Consider the following 13097-nt stretch of genomic DNA (forward strand, 5'->3'; position numbering starts at 1 on the left):
ACCCGAAGCCTGGAGAGCGAGAGGGGTCGGTGCTCTCCAGGCTTCACCGAAAGCAATGCATAGCCTCCGGAGTGCGGAGGGAGTGCTCCCTCTGTGCTCTGGAGGCTTCGCGTTGATATTGCTGAAGCGAAGGAGCCTGCATTCACTCCATAGGACACACACACATTTCCCCTTAATTCTTGGAGGGGGGAAAGTGCGTCCTATAGAGCGAAAAATACGGTATTTCTTTCTTAGGCCATCTATAGCTTCTGGTGTAAATAACACATCACTCAGGACAGCTTACAACATATGAAGCTCAGAGGCAGGAGAGCTTTTGACTCCAAGAGGTGTTTCCCCCAATTGTGGCTACTTTCCATTTTTCCCAGCTGGAAATTTAAAATAAAATGAAGCTAATAATAAGGTAAAGTATCCTCCACAACCCTTCCACTCAAGGGGGAAAGGAGCTGGGACCTGTCAATGGCAAGAGTCTTTTATGTCACCTAAATTAACTGCAGGTACTTCAGAATGAGGGTGGCGTGTCAGACTCATCATCTCTGTCTTCAGTGTCAATTATATGTCCCCGGGGAGTGACTCTTTGAACATGTTGCCAGAAGGCAGGTGCAGGTAAATTAAACCACAAACACATTCGCTCAAGCAATGTTTAGAGAAATCTGATTAAAGCTCACAGAGCAGAGGGAGCGCAAGGTTGATTGCAGATCTCAAGAAGAGCAAAGTAAATAATATTTGGCTGCCTCTTCTGATGACGACCAGTTTGAAGGTCTGGGGGCCATAGTGGGAAATGCACCAGAATGATGGGGTTACTGTTTGCAAATGGCAGTTGAGGCTCAATTGACTGAATGCTTTTAGAATGAGATAAAACAAATTCCTGGAATATAAGACTATTAGGGGCAAATAGATATGATGGCTCTGCTCTGCCTCCAATGTCAGAGGCAATATGTCTCTGAATACCAGTTTCTGGGAATTGCAAGTGGGGAGAGTCTTGTTGCACTCAGATGCTGTTTCCCATAAGCAGCGGATTTCCTATAAGCAGTGCTATTTTTCTAGAAAAAGAGGTGCAGGAAATCACCATGAATGCCTCCCTTGTTCCCTTATAATGCCAATGGCACCCACCTGATAGGTGCTGGAACTGAGTTCCTGTGAGTTCAGGCTGGGGGGAAAAGCCCTGCCCATAAGGCATATGGTTCACCACAGTTCCAGCTTTGTAGCTTGACTCTCGTCTCATGAGTTGTCTCAACAGCCCCCCAAGGTCCATTGTGCAGAGATGCACTGCAGTCAGTGGCGAAACTGCATGCTCCGGTTCTGGGGGTGGAGAGCAGGTGGGGGCACGGATGGCATGTGCCCCAGGGTGTGTGGCGCATGCTCCAGGGGCGTGGTGTGCCACACACAGGGCATGGCATGCATCCAAGGGGTGTGGCACTGCCCACGAGGGCATGGCACCTGGCACAATGGGGGGTGCACAGCACATGTCTAGGGTGGCGGCTGCAATGGTACCCCCCTCCCCGATGGTGCCGGGGGTGGTGCGCTCCCCCTGCCCCTCCCTTCCTTGGCCAGTGACTGCAGTTCCAAATGTCCTCATGATATTCCATTATGCACAGCCCTGCCATATAATGGCAGACATTTTGCTAGCTTTTATTTTATTTTATTTTATTTTATTATTTTATTTTACTTCTATACAGTGGTACCTCGGGTTAAGTTTCATTCCGGAGGTCCGTTCTTAACCTGAAACTGTTCTTAACCTGAAGAACCACTTTAGCTAATGGGGCCTCCTGCTGCCGCCGTGCGGCAGGAGCACGATTTCTGTTCTCATCCTGAAGCAAAGTTCTTAACCCGACGTACTATTTCTGGGTTAGCGGAGTCTGTAACCTGAAGCGTATGTAACCTGAAGCGTCTGTAACCCGAGGTACCACTGTACTGCCCTTCATTTGAAGATCGCAGGGTGGTAACAATATAATAAATAAATGTGAGTGGCTGAATTTTGGTGCATTTGTGCTGGACACAGATAGCAGTGCTCTTCCTCAAAAGGGTGACAGAGTAGGAGAGTGGATTGTGCCAGAGTTTCCAGTCAGGGAGGCACAGTGCTCCAGATCTTTCCCAGAAAGGCCAAGGTTTGGGGAGCGGGGAAATGAACTCATGGCTGATCCAGTCAGCCCCGTCTTGCTCAATCTTCTTAATCAAAATCAACTAAGCAGAGCATCAAAGGTTAAGAATGCCACACCGTTTGCCACAGCCAACGGGACATGACACATTTCATCAATTAGAAAAGAACAACAAGGGACAGAATTAATGGGGTAAAGAAGCACAAAATAAGGCAATTACATGCACGCTGCCTGGTGAGGCTTAGAACAGTGTACCACTTGTGGAGGACAGAAAGGGAAGGAAAGGGTTTCTCAGGATTCATATGCAAAAGACCGGAACAACTTATACTATCAGTTAGCTCCAGATTATTTTGGCTCAAGTAGGTAATTGTGAAGGGATGCGGGTGGCACTGTGGGTTAAACCACAGAGCCTAGGACTTGCCGATCAGAAGGTCGGCGGTGAGCTCCCATTGCTCAGTCCCTGCTCCTGCCAACCTAGCAGTTCGAAAGCACGCCAGTGCAAGTAGATAAATAGGTACCGCTCCAGTGGGAAGGTAAACGGCATTTCCGATCACTGCTCTGGTTCACCAGAAGCGGCTTAGTCATGCTTAGTATGCCGGCTCCCTCAGCCAATAAAGTGAGATGCGCGCCACAACCCCAGAGTCAGCTACAACTGGACCTAACGGTCAGGGGTCCCTTTACCTTTTTTAGGTAATTGTGAAACATTATTACTTTGTTGTGACTGGACTCTTCACTCTGGATAGAATTACAGTGTCTTTGGCTGTTTGTGTAAGGCAGGTGGCGCTGTGGGTTAAAGCCTCAGCGCCTAGGACTTGCCGATCGAAAGGTCGGCGGTTCGAATCCCTGCGGCGGGGTGCGCTCCCGCTGCTCGGTCCCAGCGCCTGCCAACCTAGCAGTTCGAAAGCACCTCCGGGTGCAAGTAGATAAATAGGGACCGCTTACCAGCGGGAAGGTAAACGGCGTTTCCGTGTGCGGCTCTGGCTCTGGCTCTGGCTCTGGCCAGAGCAGCGATGTCACGCTGGCCACGTGACCCGGAAGTGTCTCCGGACAGCGCTGGCCCCTGGCCTCTTAAGTGAGATGGGCGCACAACCCCAGAGTCTGTCAAGACTGGCCCGTACGGGCAGGGGTACCTTTACCTTTACCTTTTACCAGATTTTTTTCAAAGAATCCGGGGAGAAAAAGGAAGTGAGAAAATGGGACTAAAAAGGATAGAGTTGGAACTGATGGCAGGAGAAGCATGGTCTGCTGCCTCTTCTACTCCTTCAGAGGATTTGCATCTATCATTCAAATCTTGGGCTGGGATATTGTTTAGGTTTTTTGGGGGGTTGGGGTTTTGTTTATGTTATGTTATGTTATGTTATGTTATGTTATGTTTGTAATTATGTATTTTTTATAGTTTGTAAGCCGCCGTGAGCATGGTTATAACTTTGGAAGGCAGAATTCAAATAATATGATTGATTCCCAAAAGAGTTCTGTCTTCTTGCTAGCTTACAAATCCAACTGGCCCAATATGAGATCTCACCTTAGCTACTTTGTCTTGTGGGATGTATCTTTTAATGGGAGAGTTTTGAAATGCAGCACCTCCTACACACTACAAAGATATTAATGTTCCTGGGCACCTAATCCTTTTTAATGACATTTCCCCAGTCAGTGTTACTTGGTGCTCAGTAACACCTAAATACCTCAGCAAAAAAATTAAAAAAAATGTTGGAAACTCAATTAACACCAAGATAAGTCTACAAATGCTATCTTAACACATCTCTGTGTGGCGTAATGAAGTGAAGGGGGGGGGGAGGAAATAAGAGACGGCAAGGAACAAACGTGATTTATAACTTCGAGGGTTTACAAGAGTTACAATTTATCGTGGAGTGATAAATAAGAAAGTCCCTCATCAGATAAGAACTGCAGCAGAGTTATGTGGCCATGAAAAGGGAAATTTTGGCTGTCACTCAAGTTTAAAGGAATCTTAGTCAGATTGTGGGAGTTTGAATCAGCTAATCCTCTAATCAGTCAATTAATTGATTACATCTGCACAAATTTCCATTATCAAGGAAAATAACAGTTCTAAAGTGGGGGGGGGAGGAAGTAGATTTTCTTTGTTTTTAGATGTCTGTGTGTGTCACAGCAGGCATTGTCTTAGAACAGACATTTCCTCCTGAGACAGAGGAGGAGAGACTGAGTCAATAGCTTCAAGTTAGGATAGCTAACCGCAGTATGTTTCTGAATACAGTGGCACCTTAGGTTACATATGCTTCAGGTTACATACGCTTCAGATTACAGACTCCGCTTACCCAGAAATAGTACCTCAGGTTAATAACTTTGCTTCAGGTTGAGAACAGAAATTGTGAGGCGCGGCAGCAGCAGGAGGCCCCATTAACTAAAGTGGTACCTCAGGATAAGAACAGTTTCAGGTTAAGAACAGACCTCCGGAACGAATTAAGTACTTAGAATCATAGAATCATAGAGTTGGAAGAGACCACAAGGGCCATCGAGTCCAACCCCCTGCCAAGCAGGAAACACCATCAGAGCACTCCTGACATATGGTTGTCAAACCTCTGCTTAAAGACCGCCAAAGAAGGAGACTCCACCACACTCCTTGGCAGCAAATTCCACTGTCAAACAGCTCTTACTGTTTAGGTGGAATCTTCCTAATGTTTAGGTGGAATCTTCTTTCTTGTAGTTTGGAACCATTGCTCCGTGTCCGCTTCTCTGGAGCAGCAGAAAACAACCTTTCTCCCTCCTCTATGTGACATCCTTTTATATATTTGAACATGGCTATCATATCACCCCTTAACCTCCTCTTCTCCAGGCTAAACATGCCCAGCTCCCTTAGCCGTTCTTCATAAGGCATCGTTTCCAGGCCTTTGACCATTTTGGTTGCCCTCCTCTGGACACATTCCAGTTTGTCAGTGTGCTTCTTGAACTGTGGTGCCCAGAACTGGACACAGTACTCCAGGTGAGGTCTGACCAGAGCAGAATACAGTGGCACTATTACTTCCCTTGATCTAGATGCAATACTCCTATTGATGCAGCCCAGAATTGCATTGGCTTTTTTAGCTGCCGCGTCACACTGTTGGCTCATGTCTAGTTTGTGGTCAACCAAGACTCCTAGATCCTTTTCACATGTACTGCTCTCAAGCCAGGTGTCACCCATCTTGTATTTGTGCCTCTCATTTTTTTTGCCCAAGTGCAATACTTTACATTTCTCCCTATTAAAATTCATCTTGTTTGTTTTGGCCCACTTCTCTAATCTGTCAAGGTCGTTTAACCCGGGGTACCACTGTTCCAGGAGAGAGCATGGTTGCACTCAGGTCCTGCTTGTTCACATGGGCATCTGGCTGGCCACTGTGAGAGCAGGATGGACTAGGTGGGTCATTGGCCTGGTCTTGCAAGCTAGAGGTATTCTTATTTTCTTATGAGAGTGAGAGTTAGGGAGAGAGGGGATGAGAAAGAGTCCTCAGACTTTTTTAAAAAAGAGCACATAGCTATATTTTTTCATGGCTCATTGGTACCTGCCAAAATTACTGTTTCCTGATTAAAACAGGTAGGTGTTGGTCTGCCGTAGTCAAAACAAAATTTTAAAAAATCCTTCCAGTAGCACCTTAGAGACCAACTAAGTTTGCACACTTCTTCAGATACATGAAAACTCATACCAATAACAAACTTAGCTGGTCTCTAATGTGCTACTGGAAAGGATTTTTTAAAATTCTGATTAAAACAGTAAAACAAGAAATTGAGGGGACGCACTGGTGCCAACTCCAGGTGGCCCTGGGAGCCAAGGCACCCACAAAGTTTTTGCTGTGTCTGTTGAGCCTCTGCCCCTGCCCCTGCCACCTGCCATTTTATCTCTGGCGCTCCAGCACTGCGGCTATGACTGGACCAGGGCTGGCTCCTCCACCGTGGGGCCTCTGTTGAGGCCTGCTGCAGCCACAGACATGCTTCCAGGGGCAGCCACAGCCACAGGCCCCAACAGAGGCTCCTCAGTGGAGGCGCAGGTCCCAGCCCAGTTGCCACTGCAGTGCCAAAGGACATGTGCATGCTGTGCCAACATCATGACGTGTGGAGTGGTGTGGCATATGCACACTGGGCACTCACGGTATGGGTCCCAAGTTGGCTCACCTGAGAGGATGTAAGTATCCTGCATTTTGATACGACTTGTCCTCATTTTAGGAATGGCGTTCCCTTACATCAAAGCCTAAGGAAATATCCAGCCGTTGAAGAAGACTTTGTCAAAATGCATTTGGCCAAATGGATATTAGGGACCACTCATTTCTACATGTTCCTATGGGGATTTTGCCTTTTAAAGGTTATAAGAGTGCTGTTTTAATATTTATGCTCTTACATTTTATGAGTGGGATGAAATGATTTCTTTATTCTTCATTGAAACCATCTGAACTGATTAATTTAGTTTGCTCTTCAACTAAACAATGCAACCGTAGCTTTTAGGATGTTTAATCTCTAGGAAGTCACGAGAGTCACAAGAAAAGCGAGGCATTTGTGTGCAAGCCAGAGGAGATACAAGAGTGAAGGGAAATGCCTTATGTCAAGTCAAACAACTGGTTTGCTGAGCTCACTCTTCCTTGCACCAGGGGTGGTTAACATTTTACCCACCAGATATTACTGGGCTCCCAACTCCCATCATCCCTGGCCACTGGCAGGAAGCAGAGCAACAAGGGTTATCCTCTCTTTTCATCTTTCAGTGGCAGTGATCTTACAATATTTCTTTACTCTATCTCTTCTGATCCAGGGTATTCTCAAAATCAATAACAGGGATCAGAAGCACTAGCTGACCTTTTCAATGCTCTTTGGGAAGGCAGGGCAAACGCATCACTTAATCACACCTTTATCCTGACTGTGTATACAGAAATGATGGTTTAACTGTCTCAGGAATGCACGGTCTGCAGAAGGTTGGCACACAAACACCTCCTTATGATGGGGTGGAACAGAAGAAGCTGTCATATATATACTGAGTCAGGCTGCTGGTCCATCTACCTCAGTAATATCTACTCCATAGGTCATCATCAACCAGCTGGGACCCACAGGTGGGTTGCAAGGCCATCCCAGGTGGGTCACAGGCAAAGCTGTGGCCATGATGTGGGTCTCTAGCTAAGGTTCACCAGACCCTGTCTGGACTAGAACACTTTTTCTGATGAAACACCCATTTTATCCATTAGTGCTGCAATGTGGCATGGGCCTACTTCAATGAGATACCATAGATTCTGGCGTATTAGGCAACTGGGCGTATAAGACGACCCCCCAAATTGGTAGCTGCCAATTTGGGGGGGGGGTTGACTTATGCGTCCAGTCTTATAAGCGGCAGCTTCGCTGGGCAGCGGCAGTGGGCAGTGGGCTCCACGCCAGGAGGAAGCCGCCCGGCGAAGCTGACCAGCGATGCTAAACCGGCTTTACTGGCCGGCTTCCTCCCGGCATGGAGCGGAGCCCGCCGCCCACTGCTGCTGCCCAGCGAACCCATACCCAGCGTATAAGACGACCCCCGACTTTTTAGAGGATTTTCCGGAGTAAAAAAGTTGTCTTATACGCCAGAATCTACTGTACATTTCCTGATCAATCATTTGTCCCACTTTCCTGTAGTGAGAGAGCTCTATATGGAGCATTCTTTTTATTCTCTATTCTCTTTCTATGGCTTCCTAAACTTCTCCTGGCATGGAATTTTGCTGAGGACTAGCATGTAGAAGTGTCAGCTGCAGCGGGGTAGCTTGGTTGCCATCAGAGAAGCAGTGAGGGTAGGAGTCATTCATAATTTAGCACAGGTGGCATGCAAGCAGAGTTAACCCCTTGAACAGCTTGGGAGACATCTCCTAATGCCAGCAGGTGGAAACAGGTAAGGATTCTCGAGGAAATAAGCCCTTGCCAATTCCAGTACAAAGCAGAGCTGAGTCAAATTTCTAGGAAGGGAGCCACCCACCCCTGCACAGCAAGTCTGATACTGTTGGGCTACAACTTCAATTATCCCTGATCATTGGCATGCTAGCTGGGATGGTGGGAGGTGAAGTTCTGCAATATCTGGAGGGCTACAGGTTCCTCTGTCTCTGCCTTAGAAGCTAAAATAAGAAGAGAGGGAGACTTTTTCTCCCCCCTCCACATTTTTAGCAAAAAAAATTATTTGTTTTTAAACAAATACAAGAACCATTAAACACTTATCCAGCAGTACATTTAATTATGTTTCTTTTATCCATTGACTCTAGACATAAACTTACACATTCAACATGCTAACATATTACTTAACGCAATCTCTCCACTGTGAAGTATTGAGTGGTTGGTATAACAAGGTTTTGATTTGGGCCATTAACATCATTAAAGAAAGGGGTCTATATTTCTTGGAAGGTGTCTCTATTCATTATGCCTTTAATGCAATGGTAAGAAGCTTGGACATTGCTGTCTCCCATATACTATATTCCCGTATTTTACTCAATAAAAGTTTAGGTCACATTTCTTAGCTGCCAAATTGAAAGCTGCAAAATGACTTGGAGAATTTGCTGAACTTTCTTCCCTCCCCCATTGTTTCATTCTACTTGAACTCATTCAAAGTCTTTAAAAGTAAGGTGAGAAGGTGAGTTTCAGGGTCTGGTATAAAAACCAGAGCTGTCTATTTGAGAATGAATAATAGGCCAGCCCTAATATTTCCCAGCCTACTTTAGATCCCCAATTAATGATTCTCTGACAAAGCCTCTGCTACCTTTGAAGCCATCACCAGTCATATGTCAACTCAAAATACAAAGAGGCAAGACTTGGAGGTTCAAACAGAAATTCACAGGGGACATATATGCCAGCTTGCAAATCATTAGCAGCATGAAATCCAGAAGGAAATGTCTGCTTCCAGAAGCTGCAAGAGTATTTAAAATAATTCTATAAGAAAGTTGGGAAACCTGTGGCCCTCCAGATGCAGCTGGACTCCAACTCCCATAATCTCTTACCATTGGCCTTGCTAGCTGAGGCTGATGGGAGTTCTGTGACATCTGGAGGTCCACAGGTCCTCCATGCTCTGCAGCCCTGACTAGTTTTTCCACACACGGTCCTGGTCTGCACATGCAAGTGAATGTGCTGTGGGTGTGATAGTAGAGTCTTGAAAAGCTTTCAGGTGGACACTTGCATTTTGAATGTTCTCTTGCAAGAAAAACCTCCCTGCAATTAGAAAACGAACACAGGAGGAAGAGGCTAGGTTGCAAACTTTACGTTTGGTGTGCTAGTTTTTTGCACCCACATCTTTTACATGATGGTGCTTTCCAAAAGCTGAATCCCAGAGTCTGCATCACTACTTTCATTTTCCAATTTTCTTTTCCAACTGACACTGAACACCAAATGACGACCGAGTATTCTCAGTCCCTGGGCTTGTAGAATGGTCATACTTCTGCAAACATCAGGGTATGATGATACTACCCTCTTGTTTCTCAGAGGCCCCACTGCTGTTGGCACTCACCACTTGAGTTCATTGTTAGGAGTGATGATGAATAGGTGAATTCATGCAGTAAAATACCATCAGTGAATAAAGGACCTCTATTTTCAGAAGATCAAACCTATCCATTCTTAAGGAAATCAGCCCTGAGTGCTCACTGGAAGGACAAATTCTGAAGCTGAGGCTCCAATACTTTGGCCACCTCATGAGAAGAGAAGACTCCCTGGAAAAGTCCCTGATGTTGGGAAAGATGGAGGGCACAAGGAGAAGGGGATGACAGAGGATGAGATGGTTGGATAGTGTTCTCGAAGCTACCAGCATGAGTTTGACCAAACTGCGGGAGGCAGTGGAAGACAGGAGTGCCTGGCATGCTCTGGTCCATGGGGTCACGAAGAGTCGGAAACGACTAAATGACCAAACAACAACAATTTTCAGAGGCAGTGTTATCTCTCTGAATACCAGATATAGGAGAAGGCCACCTTGGTCAGGCCTTCTTCTTGTGACCATCTCAAAGGCATTGGTTTAGAACTGGGGTGGACTTCCTTACCTTTATGACGTCTTCATCAGCCGATCTGCATTCAGTGGAACCAGACACATCTCTCACCGATCCATCTTCTTCAACGGCAACCACCTTTACTGGGACAGACACCGGCTTCCCCGTCAGGATGGCTGTGTTCAGGACTTCCGTGTCCTGCAGACGCACACAGCACATAAAGACAGCACCGTTAAAATCAACCTGACAACTTCACCCAGCTGAAGAGTTGTTGTCAGAAGTTCATATGCAGTAGGCAGATGGTGAGGGGCAACATAATGCTACTGAAGTGTGAAGTAGAATGGTGGGATATTCAGCACAGACAAAAAGGAGGACTTTTCCACATATCCTATTCTCTGTATCAATGGTCTGACTCAGCATAAGGCAGGGTTCGATATTCCTGTGATGGAGTTCCTCAGCTGTTGCCTGTTATGCTGCAGCACCACCACTACAGGTGGCCAGTAGCGGTACTGCAGCTACCAACTCAGCAGAGATCTTGTGTCACAAGGGGGTGATATAAAAGGGTGCATTGAGCCCTATAAAACAATGATTTCAGCCTGCATGAGCAAACTCACAATTGGCCTTAGACTTAAAAAAAATGCTCAGGCTGCCATCGCCGCCTGCTTGCTTTTATCCAACCCCCCAGCTCTGTGATGTTAATACAGCTTCTACCTTGATGCCTTCAAGCTACCATCCTCTTTGATTTCCAAATTTGCCTAAGCAGATAGGACTATAAAGCAATTCTCTTCTCCACAGGCATAATGGCCTAGTAAGCAAAGCCTTCATTTTCCTTGTCGGATTGCTGTGGCACCAACAGCACTGAAATGGAAAATGCTAATTTTAGCAAATATCCACACACACCCAAACCCCACCTGGAGATATCCTAGAGGCCACTGAGCCGTATACATCTCCCCTTCCTTCTCAGATGTAGCGCACTAATGAGTCCATTAATGCAAAGTTCGCCAACGAGTCACCATGGATGCTGTTTGATTAATTACTTTAGCCATGCCACAACTGCGCTGACTGAGGCTTGCAAAGCAGCAGCACAAATCGAAGGGAGAGACTCTCCAAAGGCACTTCAAATAAGCCATGTGCCCCAGAAAAGCAAAATCTGCAAATAAGACTGGATATTTTGATGATGCCACTGTTGGCAACTAATCTTGTGAACCTCCCTTCTCTCATACTGTTGAGCTTCAAACATCCGCCTCTTCAGCTAGTTAGTTAGTCCTCACTTACATACCTCAATACTATATTTTTGAAAGAAAAATTGGGGTGGGTAGGTTGGAGTGAGCAGGAGGAGGTGCTCCTATTACTTATGTAAGAACCTAAGAAGGGCCCTGCTAATTTAAGCCAGTGGCCCATCTAGTCCAGCATTCTATTCTTGCAGTACCCAAGCAGATGCCCAACGGAAGCCCTGAATGCAACAGCACTCTGCCCTCTTGCCATTTCCAGTAACTGGTATTCAAAAGCATTCTGCTTCCAACATTATGTATGTATGTATGTATGTATGTATGTATGTACGTATGCGGGTGGCACTGTGGGTTAAACCACAGAGCCTAGGACTTGCCGATCAGAAGGTCGGCAGTCCGAATCCCCACGAGGGGTGAGCTCCCGTTGCTCAGTTCCTGCTCCTGCCAACCTGGCAGTTCGAAAGCACGTCAAAGTGCAAGTAGATAAATAGGTACCACTCTGGCGGGAAGGTAAACGGCGTTTCCATGTGCTGCTCTGGTTCTCCAGAAGCGGCTTAGTCATGCTGGCCATATGACCCAGAAGCTGTACGCTGGCTCCCTCGGTCAATAAAGCGAGATGAGTGCCGCAACCCCAGAGTCGGTCACGACTAGAGCTAATGGTCAGGGGTCCCTTTACCTTTACCTTTACCTATGTATGTATGTATTTGTAATCATTTTTATCCATCCTTCTCTTCAGGCAAATAATAATAATAAAGGCTCTCAGTGTGACTAATATCAGGGAAAAGACCATTCCTGCTCTCAGGTTAACCATCTAGGAGACACAACACAAAAGGAAAAGAGGGAGGAGGCAAGCTCAGGTCTTAACTACAGAGATCTTGCAGCGGAAAAAGAATGGGGGAAAAACTGGAGAGGAGCCAACAGGTCTTTTGGCAAAGCTCAAGGAGAAGGCTTGCAGGACACCCTTCTCTTTCACACACACACAGCCTGATGTAATGGGTGCTGCAGGGGACTGTTAAGTAAGCAGCCTCACACAGCTGGTCTTTAAGAGATTTATATCCTGCCTTTGGATTGAATGATCCTCAAATCGGATTGCAACAGATTGTAACAATCTCTGCCCGCCCCCTTCTCTCTCTCTCTCTCTCTCTCTCTCTCTCTCTCTCTCACACACACACACACACACATACACACACACACACAAACACACACACACAGTTGTAGTATGATAGGGCATTTTGCTTGCCTAGATGAAGAATGGAGAGAAGACTGCTGTTTGTAGAAACATCTGGCTTGGGCGGAACTGGAATGTAGCACTGGAAAGGAGTCACATGGCCTACTATAAGTTATTCCAGGCATAGCCAAACTTGGCCCTCCAGCTGTTTTGGGAGTACAACTCCCATCATCTGTAGCTAACAGGACCAGTGGTCAGGGATGATGGGAATTGTAGTCCCAAAACAGCTGGAGGGCCAAGTTTGGCTATGCCTGAGTTAGTCTATTCCAGTGTTTCCCAGCCTTGGGTCTCCAGCTGTTTTTGGACTACAACTCCCATCATACTTAGCGAGCAAGACCAGTGGTCAGGGATGATGGGAAGTGTAGTCCAAAAACAGCTAGAGACCCAAGGTTGGGAAACACTGGTCTATTCATTGTTAAAACTCCATCTGCATGGGGGGAAATTTCTTCTGGCTCCACCCACCAATGGCATGCAGCCCTCTGAAGGCTTGCTTGTTTATTTCATAAACTATATACACCACTTGATCGTAACAAAAACAAAAACAAAAAAACCCTCAAAGCAGTTTACAGGAAACCCTGGTGGTTTCCCATAAAGGAATGCAGCCCGCAGCCTGAAAAGGGTTCCCTGCCCTGTCTCT

General features: G+C 46.3%; 1 protein-coding gene and 1 long non-coding RNA gene across 3 annotated transcripts in view; one reads left to right on the forward strand and one right to left on the reverse strand.

The window, feature by feature from the left end:
- LOC307205131 overlaps nt 1-13097 on the forward strand; it is a 469056-nt gene that overhangs the window by 258477 nt on the left and 197482 nt on the right. The window lies entirely within an intron of this gene.
- The window catches only part of TMEM132B (transmembrane protein 132B), a 389071-nt gene that overhangs the window by 57236 nt on the left and 318738 nt on the right, over nt 1-13097 (reverse strand). For both annotated transcript variants that reach the window (XM_079956515.1, XM_079956514.1), the window contains one exon: nt 10058-10201. In XM_079956515.1, the coding sequence (XP_079812641.1) occupies nt 10058-10201 (144 nt within the window). The remainder of the gene's footprint in view (nt 1-10057; nt 10202-13097) is intronic.

This window comes from Podarcis cretensis, assembly GCF_951804945.1.
Source record: "Podarcis cretensis genome assembly, chromosome: 16".
In the NCBI taxonomy this organism is placed as follows: domain Eukaryota; kingdom Metazoa; phylum Chordata; class Lepidosauria; order Squamata; family Lacertidae; genus Podarcis; species Podarcis cretensis.